General features: G+C 46.0%; 1 protein-coding gene across 2 annotated transcripts in view; it reads right to left on the bottom strand.

Moving 5' to 3' along the window:
- Window positions 1–758: 758 nt before the first annotated feature.
- TEX264 (testis expressed 264, ER-phagy receptor) overlaps window positions 759–25,045 on the bottom strand; it is a 239,966-nt gene continuing 215,679 nt past the window's right edge. For both annotated transcript variants that reach the window (XM_060240004.1, XM_060240005.1), the window contains exon 6: window positions 759–1,124. In XM_060240004.1, coding sequence (XP_060095987.1) covers window positions 802–1,124 — 323 coding nt within the window. In that variant the 3' untranslated portion in view covers window positions 759–801. The remainder of the gene's footprint in view (window positions 1,125–25,045) is intronic.

Below are 25,045 nucleotides of genomic sequence, written 5' to 3' on the forward strand. Positions count from 1 at the left end.
ACAGCTTCAAGAGGGGGTTAGATAAAAATATGGAGCAGAGGTCCATCAGTGGCTATTAGCCACAGTGTGTATATAGATGTGTGCATATGTATATATGTAATTTTTTTGGCTACTGTGTGACACAGAGTGTTGGACTGGATGGGCCATTGGCCTGATCCAACATGGCTTCTCTTATGTTCTTAGTAACTCTGCTCAGAAACCTTTATCATTGAAAGGCATTACTGATGATGCAAGCTCAGATGTCAGCTCAACATATAAAGATCTACCTTACATTGTTTTCAGGCTCAAAATTCATCACTGGTGTCTGGAATCAATAAATGTGTTGCCAATGAAAGTGTGAAAGTTTCAGAGAAATAAACTGATTAGGAGGTAAATGGGATGACATACAGGAAGAGGGGGACGAGATGACAAAAGGGCTGGCTGCCTCAATAACTGTTAAAAAAACCCAAGCATCCACTAGCCTGTGTCAAATCCTCTTTGCATAGTCGGTCTCTCTCTCTCAAACACATACACACAAAAATACAACATTCACCTCACAAGCTCTCTGCCACCACTTCATTTCATCCCCTCCCCCAGCTTCCTTTTAAAGCATGCATCCTTCAGCCTGACTACAGGAGGGTGTCAACCTGTTAAAATCCCCCTTAGTTGTAAATGGTCCTTCTTTATCACACCCCAGACAAAGAGTGGGACAGGTCTCAACATGGATTAATGATCAAAATATTTTGGCTGGACAGAAAAGAAACAAGAGAGATGATCAGTTTCTCTTTTCAATCCCTACAAAACTTCAGGAAAGAAATGGTTTTATTCTTCAACCTTTTCTTTCTCCAGGGCAATAGGTTCCTTGGTCCACTTGGCCTTGGGAGTGTCCTGATCTTCAGCAGAACCATGGTCAGCAGAAAGACCTGCCATCCCATCACCCTCACCATTGCCTTCCAAGTCCAGTTCTTCAAAGGAGGAGCCACTGGCTCCCGATTCACTGTAGCTGTGCTCACTGCGATTGTCTACTTCATCTCGGCCACGGCCAGGTGTGAAGGGGGACAAGATGGAGGTAGCCACTGAAGTCTCTCTGCTGTCAGATGTGATCTCCAGACTGACAGAGCTGGTGTCACTCAAAGTTTCAGCCCCTTTGTACAGAAAAAAGATCAGAGAGTTAATACCAGGAAGGAATAATGAAGCGCTTTCAGCGCTCTCAGAATACTTAGACTTTTCCTATTATTAAGATAGAATCATAGAGTTGGAAGGGACCTCCAGGGTCATCTAGTCCAATCCCCTACACAACGCAGGAAACTCACAAACACCTCCCCCTAAATTCACAGGATCATTATTGCTGTCAGATGGTCATCTAGCCTCTGTTTAAAAACCTCCAAGGAAGGAGAGCCCACCCCCTCCTGAGGAAGCCTGTTTCACTGAGGAGCCACTCTAAGGGTCAGGAAGTTCTTTCTAATGTTGAGATGGAAACTCTTTTGATTTAATTTCAACCTGTTGGTTCTGGTCCATCCTTCTGGGGCCACAGAAAACAATTACGCACCTTCCTCTATATGACAGCCCTTAAAGTACTTGAAGATGGTGATCATATCACTTCTCTGTCATTTTCTCTCCAGGCTAAACATGTCCAGCTCCTTCAACCTTTCCTCATAGGACTTGGTCTCCAGACCCATCACCATCTTCATAGCCCTCTTCTAGACCCATTTCAGTGTGTCTATATCTTTTTTAAAATGTGGTGCCCAAAACTGAACACAATACTCCAGATGAGGTCTTACCAAAGCAGACATCACTTCAAGTGATCTGGACACTACACTTCTGTTGATACAGCCCAAAACTGCATTTGCCTTTTAAGCTACCGCATCACACTGTTGACTCATGTTCAGCATATGGTCCACTAAGACCCCTAGATCCTTTTCACACATACTAGTGCTAAGACAAGTCTCCCCCATCCTATAACCATGCATTGGATTTTTCCTACCTAAATGCAGAACTGTACATTTATCCCTGTTAAAATTCATTTTATTGGTTTCAGCCCAGGTTTCTAACCTGTCAAGATCATCCTGTTTCTGTCTTCTACTGTATTTGCAACCCCTCCCAATTTAGTATCATCTGCAAATTTAATAAGCATTCCCTCTATTCCTTCATCCAAATCATTTATAAAGATGTTGAACAAAACAGGCCCCAGGACAGATCTTTGAGGAACTCCACTTGTCACTCCTCTCCAAGAGGATGAGGAACCATTCACAAGCACTCTTTGGGTACGACCTGTTAACCAGTTACAGATGTGTGCAAAGCACTTCAATCCATCTCATTGCAGAAGTATTCAAAATCTTCAGACTTTATTATAAGGAAGGGCTTATGGAAGAATTGAAAGAAATATAATGGGAACATGGTTATATCAAGACAAAATAATTCAATAGGTTCTCATTGAAGCAGTCATTGCCTATCCCACTGGTTTCAGTCCTTTGGGCATGGGGCTTTTCATTCAAATGGTGCACTAACAATCTTGTTGAACTCATTCGTGTTAAAGCATATAAATAAAAAAAGAAAAAAAAAAGAAATTTGCTTTTACCCTAAGTGTGTGGCTGCCAGGATGCTCTAGAGCAGTGGCTCCCAACATTTTTGACACCAGGGACCGGTTTTGTGGAAGACAATTTTTCCACGGACTGGGGGGGAAGGTGCTCAGGTTTTTGCCACCCCAGGATGCCCCCCATGCCCCATCCCTGCCCCCCCATAGGGGTCTTTAAATGAAGGGGAGGCGAAGGTTGCTGCTGCACTGCCCCTTCTGCCCACCTGGGACTGGGGCAAATTAAAGAAATGGTACTTCAGAGTGAGGCTGCGCTGCCTCTATCATCCGCTCAGGTCCCAGACAGGCAGAAGGGGCTGCAGGGCTGCTCTGCCTTGCTCAGGGGAGGCAGCCTCACAGTAAGGCCATGCTAACTCTGTCCAGGTCCCAGGCGGGCAGAAGGGCTGCTCTGCCTCACTCTAAGGCCACCTGCCTCTTTCAGCCACCCAAGTCTCAGGCGAGTGGAAGGGACAGTGTGGTGCTTCTGCCTCACTCTGCAGCCCAGTTGCTAACAGGCCATGGACTGATACCGATCCACAGCACGGGGGTTGGGAACCCTTGCTCTAGAGCTCCCAAACCTGTCCACCCCTTATTGGCAAATCAAGAACCATTAACAGAAAGAATAGTTTACTCAGGAAAATAAAACATAATTTCAACCATACCAAAAGAGGCTAAAAATAGCATTCTAACTAACTGCTGCTCTCCTAGATAGATGGTGACCTAGAATTACTGAATCTACAGTTACCTCGGCTATCTCAGAGACTGAACAATTGTTCTTTTAGCTTGGCAGAAATGGTCACACATACCTTATGTACATTGGGCTTCTACCTTATCCATGCAATAGCTTATATTCCAAGGACCTCGGGTATGTCTTTACCTTGTATGTCTTTACTTTGGTAGTCTTTTTTGTTGCAGTTTTGTCTGACACACCCCCAGTGATGGTTACTTGCCCTCTTCTAACATTGCTTAGGTATTTTTAATTTAATTATTTTATAATTTTTAACTGTATGTATTATTACTCAGATTTAAAAAAAAAATTTCATGTTCATCACCTTGTGAACACTGATTATCTGGAAAGGTGACATAAAAGTGTTTTAAATAAATAAAATAAATGATCAAGATCTTATAAGCTGAACTGAATAGTAAACCATAATGATTAACTTATTATTGATAGGAAACTTTAGATGCATTCCAAAATACCTGGCAGAAAAATTATGACACACCCAATCCCCAATTAGAAACAGCCTAATATAATCTTAATTATTGTAGCTTCACAATTAATACACGGTATAGATATGTTTCATATGGTGTGAGGTCGTAATATTCTTTCCCTTCCCAATTTAACAATCTAAGCACTCTGAATGAAAGTGTGGTATGACATTGTATTGAGCTCTAGACATACTTTATGCTTGAAATGTCCAAATATTTTTTAAGGAAATACTAGAGATATACTAGGAACAATATTAGAATCTCCTTTATTGAGGAAATATTAAGTGGGAATGCTTTTAGCCTCAGCTGTTCTATCATATCCCATTTGGCTAAACCCAAACACTGATTTCCTTCTCTAAAGGAAATATGGATATCAAGAAAGTGCATTCTGATTGCCCTCTACTGGACAAAAATATCCAGGTTGTTCTTTTTTCCTCTCTCACAATCCCATCAGTCCCCTTACTAGATTAATACCATTTGTATCTTCCTGAAGTGGAGTCAAGGCTTAGATGTAAAATGCAAGTATTACAATAAAGAACACAGATAAGCATTTTGCATTTTTCAGAGACTTCCTCTTTGTGGTTCCTACAACAGAATTTAGCATGTAATTAAATAAGAAATCTGGACCAGAGAGATCATGGGATTTGCCCATGGTTAAGCAGCAGCTGAAAACAAGTAGATCTGTATCCAAGATATATTTACTAGTCACATCTGTAATATGGACAGCATAATGAGAAATTTGCCTCATTTTAGCAAACACCAAACAAACACATACACGTGAGAAGACAGAAGGATGTGGTAGGGTTGCCAAGTCCAATTCAAGAAATATCTGGGGACTTTGGGGGTGGAGCCAGGAGACATTAGGGGTGGAGCCAAGATCAAGCTGTGACAAGCATAACTGAACTCCAAAGGGAGTTCTGGCCATCACATTTAAAGGGACAGCACACCTTTTCAATGTCTTCCTTCCATAGGAAATAATGAAGGATAGGGGCACCTTCTTTGGGTGCTCATAGAATTGGACCCCCTGGTCCAATCTTTTTGAAACTTGGGGGGCACTTTGGGGAGAGACACTAGATGCTATGCTGAAAATTTAGTGCCTCTACCCCCAAAAACGGCCCCCCAGAGCCCCAGATACCCACGGATCAATCAAACTGGGCCATGTAAAAGGGGCTTGAACAAAGTGCAGAGAGGACTGTACCTAAAAGGCAACGGGGCACAGCACAAAAAAGAAGGGGAACTCACAAGCATGTAAGAGGGTGCAAGGACAGGGAAACACGCACAAGGGAGAAAACTGAACGAAGCCGTCAAGTAGCACCTTTAAGACCAACGAAGTTTTATTCGGAATGTAAGCTTAAAGCACCTGAAAGCTTATATTCTCAATAACATTTTGTTGGTCTTAAAGGTGCTACTTGACTCTGCTTTGTTCTATTGCCTCAGACCAACAAGGCTGCTCTCCTGGATTTATCTACAAGGGAGGAAATAGTAAGAGCTCTCTATAGGGGAGCAATATTAGCAGTTTCCAACCACGACCCGAGTTGAAGCATGCTGGGGTGTCCTTTGGATCATGCTGGTAGGAAAAAGCACGGGGAGATGCCCCCGTACCCTGCGCACAAGTTCTCAATATACTCTTGGGAAAAATGAGCGAAGCAGATAATGACAGGGAATATTTAGCGGTTTCAGGGCGGGCTCTCCATTTGGCGGTGAAGTCAAAGCAGTAGGGAATAATCTAGGACACCGAGTACAGTGCGAGGGACTTTCCCTCCCCTCCTTCCCCCCGACTCACTGAGCATGAGGACAGGGTGTGGGCCCATCATCTTCACGACGAGGCGAGCGAAGAAACTGGCGCAGAACCTTCTGGAGGAGGAAAGAGAGGGAGGGAGGAAAAAGCGCCGCTTTGCCGCGCCCGGACAACCTAACACTCTCAGGGGCGCTCCTCCAAGCCCACCTCCGCATCCTCTCAAGTGCGCATGCGCTCGCAGCACCCGCCTCCGTATCGGCAGAGGCTGTTCCGTCGTCCACTTTAACTTTCCGTTTCCCGCGCGCCGCCGGAGTATGCAAAGGGAGCGGCGGTGCTTGAAATCTGTATGGTTTCCGCCCCCTTTCATCCTGTCATTCCTCCTGGGTTCGGCTCAGAGCCGTTAGTGCTTTTCGGGAAAAAACTCCACCGCTGTGAGTGGCAACTTCTAGCAGCCAATGCTTGAACTGGCTGAGCCCATCTCGGAGGAGCAGCTACGGTGAGCGTACGCCGCTCCGAGATGGGATGGCTCGCCACTTGGCGCTGTTTCCCCCCTCTCCCCCCGCTTCCTTTTGGGGGGGGACCGGGGGAAGAGGCTGGAAATCCTGGGGTCCCCCGCCAGGGCGGGAGGGTTGGGAAGCCTAGGATGTGGGTATTCCCCCTTTACCCACTTTCACAATCCTTGACTGATGGAAGAATTCCTAGCAGCTGCCAAGACTGTATCTTTGCTTCCTGAATATAAACACTCTCTACCTGTATCCCATACACTTTCAATTACATACCTAAATACAAAAAAAAATGAATATTAAGACAAAAATAGAAGAAAGAATATTGAGAAAAAAATAAGAAAAATATTTACAATTTACAAAGCCTGTAATTAAATTTTTAAAAAACACAATACTAGTAAAAATCAAACAGTATTTTAAAAATAGCAACACCCCCCCCCCCAAAAAAAAAATCAAACTAGCAGAAGTCTATCAATGGCAAAACTATTCTAACTTACCCAGGCAGTAAAACAATTAGTGAACTGAAAAGGCTTTCCCAAAAAGTTCTGCAAAATCGGCAGAAATGGTGCAAAATGAACTTAGGTCTGCAATCTCAGTGGCACTGGAATTGATACAGCCCTGTCTTGCATAACCACCTACTGGAATATCAAGTGGCAAAGGTAGACAAAGCAGGGATTCAAAGAAGAATTCCATGTATGGGGTGGGTTTCCAAGAGCCAAAGGCACATATTTTAGCACCTGCCTGTGTAGCAGGAAAATAACAAAGCCGCACACATTACTGGTATGAAGTGAGGTTTTTTACTTCTGGTACCAAAAGCAGGGCCCAGTTGAGCAACATAGCTCCAAAATACTGAACCTCCCCCCAATCCTCAGACCGTCTTTTTAAGCACAAAGCAAGCTTAGCAGGCAGGCTCACAAGTTTATCTGATTCAACATTCCCCACCCCCTTGCAATTCCTTCTAGTACTTTTCCATTCCTCCTGTCTCCTTCCTTTATCAGCTCCAGCAAGAAACTTCTCAATGAGACCCCTTTGCCTTATCCTAATACACATCTGTGAACACCCACCCACTGAAGGCTGTCTGTGCTTCTAACGAACACCCTCGTTTTGAAGGCAGAAGCATGCTTTCATTCATTATTATGGGGGTATTCATTAATTATTCAGGGGTCCCACTTCATTCCCCCCTTTCAGCCTCTGAAAGCTTATTTAGGTCTGAAAGAGTCTGACCATCATCACACAAATTAATGAAATACTGTTTCCTTTCCTCTGGAGACATGTACAAGATGCTGACATTTTTTTCAAAGGGAGTAAGAGCCTTTACAGCATTATTAATACTGTACCTTATAACAGGAATTAAACATGACAATAGCATTAAACTTCCTAAGGAAATACCAATTAAGAATAAAATACGCTTCCAATCTCCCATAATTTGTCCAAACCATGATGCAGCCAAATTTTTCCATGTTTGCACTGGTTCATGAGCAATTTTACGAATTTCAGATGCTATATTCTGCACAGCCTTTCCATTATCATCAATATTAAGACAACAATTTGAAAGATTAAACTTCCGACAGACACCACCTTCTTCAGCCAGCAAATAATCCAGAGCCAAAAGGTTCTGATATATGGCTGCACGCATCTGGGTCTGCTGTCTAGCCAACAGTTCAAAAGCCATGGCTATTTGATTCGTAATAATTTCTACCACAGTTTGCAATCTAATAATACGGTTTAGCATGTACACAGGCATACGGTAACCCCAAGACCCATCTTGTGCCCAAGTAGCTGGGCCATAGTATTCAATGATCCATTGTGGGGGCCATTCATCTCCCCACTGCGTACCTCCGATGTCCAAGGAACGTTTTGATCTAACATAATCATCAAACACTGCGGTTCCCAAAGCAGAACCAACATTTAATGGCAAAAGAAAGAAGCTGGGACGTATTGTTCCAATAATGCAAGTCCCATGCCATCTCCTAGGCAGAAGTGTATAAGCCCTTTTACTACAGATCCAATATAACCCTTCAGGAGCCATCCATTGCTCAGAGGAATCTGAAGCAGCATTAGAATATTTATTTATACTGCTAACATTTTCCCATGGCTGAAAATCCTCTATAACAGTGCCATTCACCTCTACCCATTCGGTTTTTCCTTAGTGGAGCTGACTAACAAAGTTCGGTGGCACAAAGTGTGCCCAACATGCTTTCCATTCGTCCACAGCACAGCCTGGGAAAAGCACAATTCTCCATTCACCACTGTCTGCAATTCCCAGATCTTTCTCTCTTCTATTGTTGACTCTGATCTAGGTTTATTCCATCAAACTAGGTCAGAAGGCAAGACCTCAGTGCCAACCCAAGGCCATCTCTCACTCATTAGTGGACCTCCGCACACCCAACAGTTAGAAATATTTAGGGAGGCAGCTATTTGCTCAGCTAAGGCTATCAAAAGATTACTCCCAGGTTCTGGAATGACAAAGTTCTCATCCTGAGCATCATTAAACACAGTCTTATACAAAATTTTCTTATTCTCCTGGACAAGTAACTTAGGCTTAGGGTTGGGCTTTTTCACCTTGTTAGACTTTAAATCAACCGGCCAGCATACCCACTGTGATGTCGGGCTGCAGAAAGTTCCTCTAAAAGCTATTGTCCTGCTTGATCCAGGATATTCTATTTTTGCTTGATAATAAGACACTCCACGTTCTACACAAACTATCTGAGTGTAAGGTTTTGTGCAGACTCCATGCACTCCCCTAGATTGAACATGCAACACACGTGTAGAATCCTTTCTTTCTCAGCATTTAGTACATCTCACTGCTTGAGTACATTGGCACACTGGCAAAAATATAGCAAGAAATCACAGCAATAAGAGCTTTTGAAGCATGCATGATTTTTAAGTCCTACAGCAAATGCTTATAGCGAAATAGCACTGTTGTAATAATATATTCAATACAGAAAAATAAGCATTTCAAGAAGTTCAGCAAACTAATACAAAGGAATATCTAACTCTGTATGGCTCCAGAAGACTTCCTCAAGCTTCAGCTGTGCGTAGACCAGCCAGCTTCCGGGTGTGGCTAGGGCAAGGCTGCTGCCTCCAAGTTTCGGCCGTGCGTAGACCAGTCAGCTTCCAGGTGTAGCTGGAGCTAGGCTGCTGCCTTAAAGCTTCGGCCATGCGTAGACCAGCCAGCTTCAAGTTCTTGATTTTTAACAGTCTTTACTAAGTGGCATACGGCCGGGTAGGGTCTTTATAAAGTTGCAAAGCTAATGGTTTCCCTGGAACTGGCTGTGCTTTCCAGTAATCTGCAGCTCACTTTAAATGTGACCAATGGATCCACGCTGCTACTCCTTGTACCTTGACGGCTGTAGGGGAACTTAAAAGGACAGTGAATGGGCCCTTCCACCTAGGCTGTAAGGTCTTTGCCCTCCAGCTTTTTACCCACACACTATCCCCCGGCTGGTAAGCATGTACAGGAGAATAAATTTGATATGGCAAACTTTCAAACACATACTTATTCACCTCTTTTACAGCTTTGCCCAAGGCTTGCAATTCCTCAAAAGTTATAAGGCTCCCTAACTGCAAAAGGTCACCTCGAACTCCTTGGACTATGGAGGGGGGGGGGAGGTCTTCCATAAACGATCTCGAAAGGCAACAGACGAAGTCATTTGTGTGGCAAACAGTGCAACCTAAACAATGCAATTGGCAACATTGTAGTCCATGGCAAATGGATTTCCTGACAGAGTTTAGACAAGGCATTCTTCAAAGTTCTATTAGCCCTTTCAACTTTTGCTGAACTCTGTGGGCGGTAGGCTGCATGCAATTTCCAGGTAATACCAAGCAACATAGACACACCCTGTACAGTTTTTTCTATAAATGATGATCCATTATCACTCCCAATGATTACAGGTAAACCAAATTTAGGCACAATGTCTTTTACTAAGGTTTTTACAGTGCATGTGGGGTAAGCTTCAATCCATCCAGACATTGTACAAACAAATACAAGCATGTAATGGTAATGTCCATCTTTGGGCATCTCAGTGAATTCCACAACTAGGGAGGAGAAAGGTGTTGCTCCCACTGGCTGACTCCCAGGGAGCTGAGTGGAACCCAGCCTTAGATTATTCTTTGCACATGTAACACATTGTGCAGAGGCTTGGACTGTCAGTGAACTCACACTATTAATATATGTCCACTGACTCACAGAGTGTTCTAGTGCAGTCTTTCCATAGTGTGTTCCCTCATGTAGGTGCTGGATTAATGCCCATGCTACAGCTTCTGGAATGTAAATTCTGCCATTGGGGAGAACATACCAGCCATCCCTTCATTTGATTACTGCCCCTTGAGTTTGGACCCACTGTTCCTCTGCTAGTGAATACCGAGGGCTCCATTCAGTTAGGGAGATTTGGAAAACACACAGGACCTCTATACCTTCCTGATAAGGTTTGAGGGCAGCTTCCTTGGCTGTCAAATCTGCCTTGTGATTTCCTTTTGCTACCAAACTTAGGGGCTTTTGATGGCCATGGCAGTGAATAACAGCCACATGCCAGGGGGCCCAGACAGCTTGCAATAATTCCAAAACCTCCCTCTTGTTCTTGATTCCTTTTCCACCGGCAGTTATTAAGTCCCTTTCTTCGTATAAAGCTCCGTAGGCATGCAATGTCATGAAAGCATATTTTGAGTCTGTGTAAATATTTAAGTCCCTCCGCTAACTGGAGTGCTCTGATGAGGGCAATTAACTCAGCTTCCTGTGCAGAGGTTGAAACAGGCAGCTGTTCTGCTTCTATCACTGCTTCTAGAGTGACTACTGCATATCCTGCTTTCCGTTTTCCATCTTGGACAAAGCTACTCCCGTCGGTATAATATTCAATATCAAAACTGTGTCGTCATAGGTGATTTTAACTACCCACAAATTGATTGGGTCAATATGTGTTCTGGTCGAGAGAAAGAGATTGAGTTTCTAGATGCTCTCAATGACTGTGCTATGGAGCAGATGGTCTCAGAACCTACCAGGGGTGGGGCGATCCTGGATTTGGTCCTAAGTAATGCCCAAGATTTGGTGAGAGATGTAAAAGTGATCGCACCACTTAGGAGCAGTGACCATAACGTTATTGATTTCACCATTTGTATAAATAGAGAGTTGCTCCAAAAGACCGGCACAACCATGTTTAACTTTAAAAGGGGTAAATTCTCTGAGATGAGGAGGTATGTGAAGAGGAAACTGAATGGAAAGGTAAATACAGTCAAAACCCTTGGGGAAGCTTGGAGGCTATTTAAAACTACAATCCTAGAAGCTCAGATAAAATATATACCACAAATTAGGAAAGGCACAAACAGGTATAAGAGAAGGCCTGCATGGTTAACAAACAAAGTAATGGAAGCTGTAAAAGGTAAGAAGGACTCTTTTAAGCGGTGGAAAGCTAGTCCAAGTGAGATTAATAAAAGGGAACACAGGCAATGGCAAATCAAATGCAAGACTGTGATCAGGCAGGCAAAAAGGGACTATGAAGAGCATATTGCAAAAAACATAAAGACCAACAATAAAAATTTCTTCAAATATATTAGAAGCAGGAAACCAGCCAGGGAGGCAGTGGGGCCCTTGGATGACCAAGGGGTCAAAGGATTACTGAAGGAGGATAGGGAAATGGCTGAGAAGCTGAATGTATTTTTTGCCTCCGTCTTCACTGTGGAAGATGAGAAGTGTTTGCCTGCTCCAGAACCACTTATATTGGAAGGGGTGTTGAGAGACCTGAGTAGGGTGGCCATAATGTCTGAAGGCCAGCCAGGGACACCTTGGGGGGGGGAAGGCAGGAGTGCGCGCGCGCGAAGCGCGTGTGCCGCCGGAAACAGGAAGTGACGTCACTTCCGGTGACGTCACTTCCGGCGACGTCATACCACCGCCGGAAACAGGAAGTGACATCACTTCCTGTGACATCATTTCCCCCGCGCCACCTGCCGGAAACGGGAAGTGACATCACTTCCTGTGACATCATTTCCCCCGCGCCACCTGCCGGAAGCAGGAAGTGACATCACTTCCTGTGACATCATTTCCCCCAAATGGCATCATTTCCCCCAAATGCCACTGCCGGAAACAGGAAGTGACTTCACAGCACTTCCTGTGACGTCCCCAAAAATCCCCCAAATATCACCGCCGGAAACAATTTTGTTCTCAAATCCTGTATATACTTCATCAGTATATGGGATAAGGCACTTTCTCAACTGTGCTGCATAATGCAGCCTATTTATTTTGTCCTGTTGGCTCTGTTGGCTCTATCTGCGCCACCTTCATCACTTTCGGGGTGTGGATCCCCCAGTGGGGTGGGCTCCCGACTCCCTCCGCCGGCTGTTTCTGATAGCCCTGCGCCCCCTCTTTCATTTGATATGTGTCCCGTGCGGGTGCCACCCTCCTGCCGGGAGATGCCGCAAAATGAGCCCCCTTGAGGCTTATGGCGGCAGGGCTCGGGGGAAGCAAGCTAGACTGCTGTTCTTTTGAGGGGTTATAGAGTGTTTCGAGCCCCTCCCTGTGGCATTGGTCCCATCGTCGTGGGACCCAGGGGGCCGGCGCAGCAGCCTGCCGAAGCAGCCTGTCACTAATAACACAGGTCGAGATGCGGAAGTGACTGACAGGCTGCTTCAGCGGGCCGCTGCGCCGGCCCCCTGGGTCCCACAACGATGGGACCGATGCCACAGGGAGGGGCTCGAAACACTCTATAACCCCTCAAAAGAACAGCAGTCTAGCTTGCTTCCCCCGAGCCCTGCCGCCATAAGCCTCAAGGGGGCTCATTTTGCGGCATCTCCCGGCAGGAGGGTGGCACCCGCACGGGACACATATCAAATGAAAGAGGGGGCGCAGGGCTATCAGAAACAGCCGGCAGAGGGAGTCGGGAGCCCACCCCACTGGGGGATCCACACCCCGAAAGTGATGAAGGTGGCGCAGATAGAGCCAACAGAGCCAACAGGACAAAATAAATAGGCTGCATTATGCAGCACAGTTGAGAAAGTGCCTTATCCCATATACTGATGAAGTAAATACAGGATCTGAGAACAAAATTGCACCAGAAGACACAAACACAAAGCTCCCTTACACTGAATCAGTGCTTGGGTCCACCAAAGTCAGTATTGTCCACTCCAGTCACAAACACAAAGCTCCCTTACACTGAATCAGTGCTTGGGTCCACCAAAGTCAGTATTGTCACATAAGAACATAAGAGAAGCCCTGTTGGATCAGGCCAGTGGCCCATCCAGTCCAACACTCTGCGTCACATAAGAACATAAGAGAAGCCCTGTTGGATCAGGCCAGTGGCCCATCCAGTCCAACACTCTGCGTCACATAAGAACATAAGAGAAGCCCTGTTGGATCAGGCCAGTGGCCCATCCAGTCCAACACTCTGCGTCACATAAGAACATAAGAGAAGCCCTGTTGGATCAGGCCAGTGGCCCATCCAGTCCAACACTCTGCGTCACATAAGAACATAACAGAAGCCCTGTTGGATCAGGCCAGTGGCCCATCCAGTCCAACACTCTGCGTCACATAAGAACATAACAGAAGCCCTGTTGGATCAGGCCAGTGGCCCATCCAGTCCAACACTCTGCGTCACATAAGAACATAACAGAAGCCCTGTTGGATCAGGCCAGTGGCCCATCCAGTCCAACACTCTGTGTCACATAAGAGAAGCCCTGTTGCATCAGGCCAGTGGCCCCTCCAGTCCAACACTCTGCGCCACATAAGAACATAAGGAGGGAAGGAAGGGAGGAGGGAAGGGAGGAGGGAATGGAAGGGAAGGGAAGGGAAGGGAAGGGAAGGGAAGGGAAGGGAGGAAGGAAGGAAGGAAGGAAGGAAGGAAGGAAGGAAGGAAGGAAGGAAGGAAGGAAGGAAGGAAGGAAGGAAGGAAGGAAGGAAGGAAGGAAGGAAGGAAGGAAGGGAAGGGAAGGGAAGGGAGGGAAGGAAGAAAGAAAGGAAGGGAGGGAGGAGGGAGGGGAGGAGGGAGGGAAGGAAGGGAGGAGGGAAGGGAGGAGGGAAGGGAAGGGAAGGGAGGAGGGAAGGGAGGAGGGAAGGGAAGGGAAGGAAGGGAGGAAGGAAGGAAGGAAGGAAGGAAGGAAGGAAGGAAGGAAGGAAGGAAGGAAGGGAGGGAGGGAAGGAAGAAAGAAAGGAAGGAAGGGAGGAGGGAGGGAGGGAAGGAAGGAAGGGAAGGGAGGGAGGGAAGGAAGGGAGGGAAGGAAGGGAGGAAGAAAGGAAAGAAGGGAAGAGGGAGGGAAGAAAGGAAGGCCGCCCCCCCCCCGCTTTCGGCCCCCTTACCTGCGGTGGCGGTCGGCGGCGAGTCGGGCGGCGGCGGCGGGTCGGGCGGCGGCGGCGAGTCCAGCGGCGGGGGGCGGCGGCGAGGCCAGGGAGGCGTCGGAGAGGCCTTCCTTGGCCGGCGCTGGCCCGGGAAGGCCTTCCAGAGGCTCTGGAAGGCCTTCCCGGACCAGCGCCGGGTGCTCCGCGGCCTCCCCGCGGCCTCCGCTGGTCGCTGGGGGCCTTCCAGACACTCTGGAAGGCCCCCAGCGACCAGCGGAGGCCCCGGGGAGGCCTTCGCTGGCCGGCGCTCGTCCGGGAAGGCCTTCCAGAGGCTCTGGAAGGCCTTCCCGGACCAGCGCCGGGTGCTCCGCGGCCTCCGCTGGTCGCTGGGGGCCTTCCAGACACTCTGGAAGGCCCCCAGCGACCAGCGGAGGCCGCGGGGAGGCCTTCGCTGGCCGGCGCTGGCCCGGGAAGGCCTTCCAGAGGCTCTGGAAGGCCTTCCCGGACCAGCGCCGGGTGCTCCGCGGCCTCCCCGCGGCCTCCGCTGGTCGCTGGGGGCCTTCCAGACACTCTGGAAGGCCCCCAGCGACCAGCGGAGGCCGCGGGGAGGCCTTCGCTGGCCGGCGCTGGCCCGGGAAGGCCTTCCAGAGCCTCTGGAAGGCCTTCCCGGACCAGCGCCGGGTGCTCCGCGGCCTCCCCGCGGCCTCCGCTGGTCGCTGGGGGGCCTTCCAGACACTCTGGAAGGCCCCCAGCGACCAGCGGAGGCCGCGGGGAGGCCTTCGCTGGCCGGCGCTGGTCCGGGAAGGCCTTCCAGAGGCTCTGGAAGGCCTTCCCGGACCAGCGCCGGGTGCTCCGCGGCCTCCGCTGGTCGCTGGGGGCCTTCCAGACACTCTGGAAGGCCCCCAGCGACCAGCGGAGGCCGCGGAGAGGCCTCCCCCACCGCTGCCGGCCCCGCGCGCGGGCGGGGAAGGCGGGGAGTGAGGGAGGGAGCGTCCCTGCGCAGGCGCAGGGACGCTCCCTCCCTCACTCCCCGCCTTCCCCGCCCGCGCCCGCGGGCCCACCGGCTCCTGGGCTGCCTAAACCGGGACCTTTAATGGTCCCGGTATAGGCAGCCCGGGATCCGGGATTGGGTGGCCAGATCCGGGAATGTCCCGGGAGACCGGGACGGTCTGGCCACCCTAGACCTGAGTCAGATTGAGGTGACAAGAGAGGAGGTCCTACAACTGATAGACGAATTAAAAACTAATAAGTCACCAGGTCCGGATAGCATACATCCAAGAGTTCTGAAAGAACTCAAAGTTGAACTTGTGGATCTCCTGACAAAAATATGTAATCTTTCATTGAAATCTGCCTCCGTTCCTGAGGACTGGAAGGTAGCAAATGTCACCACCATCTTTAAATTGTTCAGGGTGGTGAGAACCAGAAAGGATTGTGAAGCACTCCAAAGGGATCTTTTGAGGCTGGGTGAGTGAGCGTCAACGTGGCAGATGATGTTCAATGTGGCCAAGTGCAAAGTAATGCACATTGGGGCCAAAAATCCCAGCTACAAATACAAGTTAATGGGGTGTGAACTGGCCGAGACTGATCAAGAGAGAGATCTTGGGGTCGTGGTAGATAACTCACTGAAATGTCAGGACAGTTTGCGATTGCAATAAAAAAGGCCAACGCCATGCTGGGAATTATTAGGAAGGGAATTTAAAACAAATCAGCCACTATCATAATGCCCCTGTATAAATCGATGGTGCGGTCTCATTTGGAATACTGTGTGCAGTTCTGGTCACCGCACCTCAAAAAGGATATTATAGCATTGGAAAAAGTGCAGAAAAAGGGCAACTAGAATGATTAAAGGTTTGAAACACTTTCCCTAAGAAGAAAGATTAAAAACGCTTGAGGCTCTTTAGCTTGGAGAAACGTCAACTGCAGGGTGACATGATAGAGGTTTACAAGATTATGCATGGGATGGAGAAGGTAAAGAAAGAAGTACTTTTCTCCCTTTCTCACAATACAAGAACTTGTGGGCATTCAATTAAATTGCTGAGCAGTCGGGTTAGAATGGAAAAAAAGGAGGTACTTCTTCACCCAAAGGGTGATTAACATGTGGAATTCACTGCCACAGGAGGTGGTGGCGGCTACAAGCATAGCCAGCTTCAAGAAGGGGTTAGATAAAAATATGGAGCAGAGGTCCATCAGTGGCTATTGGCCACAATGCATCATCAGGAGTTGGCAACAAAGCGGCTGGGTTCAGAGTTGACACAGTCACTATTTTCACTCTGGGATTTTCACACATAAGTGCCTGATATCTGACCATATGGGCATTGGTGAACCAGTAGTACCCTTTGTAGTCCAGAAGGGCTTGCACATACTGGGGGACTCTTACTTCAAGTTGACTTCCAAAGGTAAACTTGTCTGCCTCCTTCACAAGTTCTGCGACAGCAGCTACTGAGCACAAACAGGGGGGCCATCCTTTTGCTATAGTGTCTAATTGCTTAGACAAATGCCACCGGTCTGGGCCAGGATCCCAGCAATTGTGTCAGAACATCTGCAGCTATTCCTCCTTGCTCATGTACATACAGAGTAAAGAGCTTGTCAGTATCAGGTAGTCCCAGAGCTGGGGCCTGCATGAGCTGGCGTTATAAGGCTTCAAAGAGATTCTGACATTGCTCTGTCCATTCAAAGGGTGCTTTTTCTCCCCCCTTCGTAGCTTCATATAAGGGTTTAGCTGTTATGGCAAAATTGGGAAGCCAGATTCTGCAGAACCCTGCAGCTCCCTAGAACGCCCTTAGCTGACCCTGGTAGTGGGCACAGGAATAGCACACACAGTATCTATCTGCTCTCTGTCTAGCTGCCGTCTGCCCTGGGACACATGGAAGGCTAGAAATTTCACTGTTTCTTGGCATAGCTGAGCTTTTTTCCAAGACACTTTATACCCAGCTTCAATGAGGAGTGTCAGCAAAGTAGCAGTGGCTTCCTGGCAAGTCTGCTTATCTTTTGCCCCAATCAGGATATCATCTAAATATTGAAGGCCCACAATTTCTCCTGGCACCGGTTCAAGTCTTTACTGAGAACATTGCCAAAAAGAGTAGGCGAATTTTTGAGCCCCTGGGGTAAACAGGTCCATATATATTGTAGCTTTCTACCAGTCTCTTTCTCTTCCCACTGGAAGGCAAACAGTGGCTGACTCTCAGGTGCCAGTCTTAAACAAAAGAAGGCATCCTTAAGATCCACCACTGAAAAATAAGTGGCAGAGGCAGGTATAAGTCCCAACAAAACATATGGGTTTGGAACGACAGGATGCAAAGTCTATGTGCAAGAATTAACAGAGTGTAAATCTTGTAGTGGTCTTTAATTATCGGTGCTCGGCTTCTGGACTGGCAAAAGAGGGCTATTCCATGGATACTGACATTCTACAAGAATTCTATATTCAAGAAGCCTGTCAAGGTGTTTCTTGATGCCAGCTACTGCCTTCTTAGGGATCGGGTACTGGCGTTGTCGGACCGGAACAGCCCCTGGGATTAATTCTACCTTAATAGGTGCATGGTTTACTGCTAGCCCAGGCGGGTTCTCTTCTGCCCATACATCTGGAAACTGTTGAACCCAGACTTCTGACATAGCCATTACAGGAGCTGATTGGTAAAGCCTCCACTCCTCTTCTCGGGGGCATTCTAAAACATATACACTTTCATAATGTAATTTGCCTTCTGAGGTTATATAAGGCAGCTCAAAGTTCATTTGACTTTCTGATTCAAAAGTCAATCGGGCTCTTAACTTGGAAACCAAATCTCTTCCCATCAGCGGCACTGAGCAATCAGACAAATGGACAAAATTGTGATGGACCACGTGGCCTCCTGCTGTACAAATTCATTTGGCTAAAAGTGGTCTGAATTGTTTATGCCCTGTAGCTCCAATTATATTAATATACTTGTATATTGAAGGGGCAATCTTATCAGGCACAACAGATCGCGCAGCCCCAGTATCCACAAGGACCGCGATCTCCTAACCCTCAACATCAACTGTGACTATAGGCCCCGCAGGGTCAGGACTGTCGGTGCCCGGTCTGTCCTAGTCCTCCCATCCTTCCAACCCAACCAAGCCCTGGACAGGCTCTTCTTCGTTTCTCCAATATCCACCACTCTGGACTTGGCCTCTTCCTCTTTCCCTCGGTCTGGCTCTTCTGCTTCCTCGGCCTTTAAATCCAGTCCTTTCATCTGTCTAGGAGCGTTTTGAATTTCTTGTGTGCGGGGGGGGGGGGGGGGGGGTCAATTCAAGCATTAATCTTTCCAGTGCCCAAAATCCTTACAAAACGCACACTGGTTTGGGTTTAATTTAGTCATCACCGTTCTTTGATTTCTGTCAGTCATTCCTTGCCCTCGAGCAGCCCCTCTGCCTCTTATAGGTGGCTGGCCAGCCAAACCTGCTGCCAACAAATCAGCCTTCTTTTTCATCTTTCTTTCTGCCTCCCACTTCTGGTCTACGTCCCGATTGGCACAAACTTTCTGGGCAATCTCTAACAGTTGGGATAAATTCATGCCAGCAAAGTCATCTTGCTTCTGAAGCTTTTTGCGAATGTCAGCATAGGATTGAGCAACAAAAGCTGTATTTACCATGCACAAGTTCTCTGCAGCCTCAGGATCGAATGGAGTATACATATGAAATGCCTGCATCATGCGCTCAGCAAAAGCTCCAGGGCTTTCATCTATTTTCTGGAGTTCTTCGCTCCAGGGCTTTCATCTATTTTCTGGAGTTCTTCGCTGACTTTAGACATATTAATGGGCTTCTTGCCTGCTTCTTTCTTCCCTTCTAAGATTGCCTGCCTGTATTCTGACATTTAAAAGTTTTATTAGTTTCAAGAATTTGGAAATAAGAATAAGGGGGGGATAGAAAATAAAAGTACATATTAATCTTTTTCTGTAGAAAATACTTCCAAAGACTACAAGTCTGCATCTACAATATTTTCTTAAAATACATAAATTGTCAGTTATTATTATATCTAAACTATACATCCTCAACATTATAGTATTTTATACTATAAATCTTTTAGTTATAATGTGTATTGATTTTGACAAATCCAATATAGGCAATCATATAGTACAGCGTATAGGAAAAAAGGAGATATAAGTTCACACCAAAGAATCTTAAAAGTCTTGAGTATCTAGCCAGGCATAAAATTTCATTCAATATTTTCTTGCTTCTTCCTTAGATTTCCCAGCCATCAGCTGGGACAAAAAATCCAGCTCAACTGTTTCCAGAATTTTTCCCACCAAGTCCCTTCTCGTGGGAATTGCCTGAGATTTCCATCTCTGCGCCAGAAGCATCCTGGCTGCTGTATTGAAATGCACCAACAAATGTCTCATTTCTTTGGAATAATCACCAGGAAATATATTCAATAAAAACAATTCTGGTTTGAATTGAATCTGTGTCTTCATGATTTTCTGAACTAGTTCATGCACCATTTCCCAATAGTTCTTCACCATCTCACATGTCCATCACATATGATAAAAAGAACCAACTTGCTTAGTACATTTCCAACATTTGTTAGACATGTTAGTATAAATCTTACACAATTTCTGTGGAGTCAGGTACCATCTATAAAACATCTCATACAAATTTTCTTTAAAGGTTACCGACCTAGTTAATTTGACATTAAACTTCCAGAGTCTCTCCCATTCTTCTAGTGTAATGCTATGGCCCAAATTTTTTGCCCATTGGACCATGCAATCTTTTACAAATTCATCTTGCATCATCATCTGCAATAGATATGCATATAGTTTAGAGATTAATTTTTCTTGAGGGCCTAGGAGAATTTTATCAAATGGGTTCTATTCAATTTTGAAGCCCGTCATCTTGTCTTTGGCATTCCTAGATTCAACTTACATTCACAACCACCAATTCATTTTAATATCCATACTTTCTAACTCTTCTTTAGTTTTCATTTGATTGTCTTTTCCCAACAAATCATCGTATCTATAACTTTGATTAGATTTTAGAAGATTTGGGTGAGTAAATGCTTCCACTGGGGAGACCCATCTTGGAATTTTTTGGTAAATTCTTGTTTTTACCCATGACCATGAATGATACAAAGATTTTCGAAACCAATGGTTCTTAAAATAAGAGTGTCCTTCAAGTCTTTGATACCATATGTATGCATGCCACTCCACAGTGAGGTCATGTTCCTCTAGCAACAATTGTCTCTTATCATTCAATAGTACTCAGTCTCTTACCCACAAGAGCACCGAAGCCTTATAAGTACAGTTGCCAGTCTGGTAGGCCCATGCCTGCTCTTAATTTGAAGTCTTGCAAAAACTTTAATTTAATTCTCGGTTTCTTGCTTTGCCAAACATATTTGGAGACCATCTTGTCCAATTCTTGAAAAAACCCACTATTTAAAAATACTGGAATAATTTGGTACAAAAATAGTTACCTTGGAAGGATGTTCATTTTTATTGAGGCTATTCTTCCCACTAGAGATAAGTTCAAGTCATGCCATTTTTCAAAGTCTTTTTTAATTTCTTTAAGTAGTTTGTCATAATTGTCTATTTTTAGATTGCTGCACTTATTTGAGATAAGTACACCTAGATATTTAATTCTTTTCTCATACAAAAACCCTGATTTTTGCTGGAGAATTTGAATTTGAATTGTGACGGAATCAAAGGGTTAATGGAGAAGCTGAGGACTCAGAGAGCCCTGAGTCATGGGACCCGAAGGTGGGGGCCAGGGGTGCTCAGAACTCTCAAGGCCTGAATGACAGCTAACGGCTCAGAGGTCAACTGTCAGAAAAAAACGGTCAGAAAGGGCGAGTTGGACTCAGAGTGTGTGAGAGAGGCTTGGTGTGAAGTGAAGCTCTATATACACTCTGTGAAATCAGCCAGGTGGCTGAGCGTGAGGCATATCTCTAGGTCACGAGTGCCCTCTAAGGAAGAGGAAGGTGACAGAGAGTGTCTAAGTGGAAGACCTTAGTGGTCACAGACATATGATACACTGCTCCTAGGAGTTTATAAGGTGGCTGAGGGAGAGCCGTGGGTCTGAGGGAGTCAGGAGAGCTGGGGCTTGTCAAACCAGATGACTCGAGGGACCAGGCACTCAAAGCCCAAGAGGCCAGCCTGATTAAAGTTTAGAAGAGTGGATTACAAGAAGAACTGTGCACCCTGAAATACCTCAGAGCATTGCTGGAGGGTCTAGCCGATATACTGTATAGAAAATGTTATTCCTACAAGATACAAACTAGCCTCTGTATATACATCCCATCCCCCAGTTAAAGCCTATTTTGTAAATAAAGAACTATAGTTTGCTGTTACGTTCTCTGGTGCCTGTGTGATTGGGAAAGACTTCAAATCTGCAGTGGTCCCCTGCTCATCTACCGTATCAGACCCCCGAAGAGACTAATGAATATTTAGCTGCCCTCACTGAGGCAGGAGGCAATAGGCTGGCGTCGCCATAGAGTGTGTGATAGCTGCACTTATTTGAGATAAGTACATCTAGATACTTAATTCTTTTCTCATACAAAACCCCTGATTTTTGCTGGAGAATTTGAATTTGATCCATTTTCATGTTCTTTGTCAGAAATTTAGTTTTATCATAATTGATCTTCAGTCCTGCCCAGTACCCAAATTGCATGATCTTATTTATAAGACAGTCTATTGAGTGTATTGGTTGTTCTAATATAAAAACTAGGTCGTCTGCAAAAGCTCTCAATTTATATTGTTCATGTTTTATCACTGCTCCCTTGATGCTTGCATCTTCTCTTATCTGGTTGTTCAGTATCTCTAGAGATAGAGTGAAAAGTAGTGGTGACAGCAGACAGCCTTGTCTTGTACCTTTTTGAATATTAATTGCTCCTGTTAAATCACCGTCCACTGTCACCCTTGCTCTTTGGAGAGAGTATATTGCTTCTACTGCTCTCAGAAAGTTTTCACCACATCCCATGCCTTTCAGTTGCTGCAACATAAATTGCCAATGAACATTATCGAAGGCCTTCTCAGCATCCAAACAAATTAAGGCCAATTGTTTCTCCGGATGAGTTTCATAGTATTCCAAAATATTACAAACTGTTCTAACATTGTCTTTCAAATATCTTCTAGGAAGAAACCCAGCTTGATCTTGATGTATTATAGACTGTAGAACTTTCTTCAAATGTTGAGCCAATATTGCAGCAAAAATTTTATAATCCACATTTAAAAGAGAGATTGGATGGTAATTTTTAATATCTTTCAAATCCGCAACTTCTTTAGGGATTAGAGATATTGTAGCTTCCTGTCATGAAGCTGGTATCTGGCCATCTTGAATCTTTTCCAAAAGACGCTTAAATGGGAACAATAAAGATTCCTCATAGGCTTTATAAAATTCCGCAGGTAGTCCATCTGGACCTGGGGCCTTGCTGCCTGCCTGTATTCTGGTAGACGCTCTTTGGAAATCTGAGAATTGGGGTCCCAATTTGGATCTGTTGCAGGAAAACGGGCCTTTATCCACTCCTTTCTATCCGCAGTTCTCTGAGGAACTTTTCCTTTTGCATGTTTTCAAGCATGATGCATGATACAGCTTCTCTCCTCAGTTGTGAAGAGGGCCAGTAAAAGCTGCTGACAGTCTGCATAGGTAGGCTGATGTGTAGCCATAATACTGGTTAGCAGATTTGTCATTGGGGCACGACTGTCAGAAAATGCAACAGTATGGGTGAAAGGCACATACATGTATCGGGCCTCAATACCAGGGCCAGGCTGTTGAGGGATATGGACCTCCTGAAGGGGAGCCAGCAGTGAGCCCTCTGTGCTGGATGCAAAAACTGGAAAAGTTGGGGGTGAAGCCATAGAAGAACTGGAAGTTTTCTCAGTGCTTGATGAAAGTTCTGTATGCAGGGGAGGCTCAGGAGGTGAATTAAAACTTGCAGCCAACCTCTGACTATTAAACACAGGCATGGAGTAATGAGGAGCTGCTGCAAAAAATGGTTGCTCTGAAAACAACTGCTGAACTGAATGTAGAGTTCGCAGGGGTGTCGCTTGCCCTTTTCCAGCTCTAGCTCCCTCATTCATCTCTATTTCCTGGCTCTCTTCATCAAAGGATTTTAAAGCGTCCTTAGCTAGCTGCATTTGATCCTTGCCATCAATACCTCCTTCTGCTGCCTCAGCACCTCCTTCAGCTGGCTGCATCGGGAGAAGAGGGTATACTGAAACATATGGTGGGGGACAAGCCAAGGAATCTTCAGGATTGGCATCTAACACTGGAGGCTTTTCCTTCTTTGGAGGGATAGTTATTTTTACTAACACATCCCTGTGCAAAGCCATAACTTGACTTGCAGCTTTATCAGCGGCCCTCTGAGCCCACTTCTTCTTCATGTTCTGTAACTTCTCTGGCCACCAGTAAGACTTCTGCACCATAGCTGGCCAACTATCAATGTAGGGAAACTGACTTTCACAAGTCGGGGACTGTACCATGCTATTATAAACTCAGTGTAAATGCTGTTTAAAAAAATGACACCTGCTCTGAGTTAACTTTAACGGCTGCCGAATTTCTTCAACAGGCCATGGAAATCCTACAGAGACTGGCTCTGGAATGACCATATCTTATTTGTTTTATTCATTTAATTTTGTTAAACTTGACATTACATATATTTTACTCATTTTATGTACATTAGCTCCCCTGCGTACTCTATTATCCAGGATTTTATATTACTTATATTGTTATTTGTACTGCTAAATCTGTTTTATGCCAATAAAGGCTTGTTGTTGTTATAAACTCAGTGAACCAAGCCTTGGTCAAAGCTACCCTCGGGCGGCCTTTCTACATGTAAGGCCACCCAGTCTTTCTGACATAATGCTTTCAGAGTTTCAGGAGTCAGTTTGACTCCATAATCATTACAGAAATGTTCCTTAAAATTCTTACACATATATTCTAGCGGAGTTTTTGACTGAATTCCACCCATGGCACCAGACGTTTAGACAAAGCACACTTTGAAACACAGAGGGTAGGGAGGGTGAGCTGCCAGTAAGATTCTGACAGCTCCAGACACAAAGAAAGCCTTAACCAATCGTTTCCCCACTTCCCCGGCTCAGACGCACTCGTGAGGCTGAGAACCTCGGTACCGGTGGGTACAAAAATCGCTTAGAGGCTACGCCTCCTCTCATTCACACACACAAACACCACAGAAATCCTTCCAGATCCTAGCCTTTGTGCTTCAGCGCCAGAATGGAGCCTACTGAACAGGGTTTAAGGGGTGATCAGACCCTTCTTCTCTCCTAAGGAGAGGTAACCCAAATTCCCAGAGAGTTTATACTCACAATTCTGAAGATCTTCCGATTCCCTGCATACGTCGGTTCAACCAGGCGCGGGATCTTGGTTGGCTGGCTGGGCACCTTCCCCCACTGGGGTGAAGAGAGCTGGACTCGATCAAAAATGTGACCGTGGCGCCTAGTCCGTTCTTCCTGCCACGAGGGTGGAAGGCAGACGGTTATGCAGCCAGCCCAAGGGGAAGGAAAAATCCTACCCCGTCATTTCCTGGCCAATCGCACCAGGTTAATGTAGCAGGAAAATAATGGAACCGCACACATTACTGGTATAAAGCGAGGTTTTTTACTTCTGGTACCAAAAGCAGGGTCCAGTTGAGCAACATAGCTCCAAAATACTGACCCCCCCCCCTCCAATCCTCAGACCGTCTTTTTAAGCACAAAGCAAGCTTAGCAGGCAGGCTCACAAGTTTATCTGATTCAACATTCCCTACCCCCTTGCAACTCCTTCTAGTACTTTTCTATTCCTCCTGTCTCCTTCCTTTATCAGCTCCAGCAAGAAGCTTCTCAGTG

Source organism: Heteronotia binoei, chromosome 5 (genome assembly GCF_032191835.1).
Source record: "Heteronotia binoei isolate CCM8104 ecotype False Entrance Well chromosome 5, APGP_CSIRO_Hbin_v1, whole genome shotgun sequence".
Classification (NCBI taxonomy): Eukaryota; Metazoa; Chordata; class Lepidosauria; order Squamata; family Gekkonidae; genus Heteronotia; species Heteronotia binoei.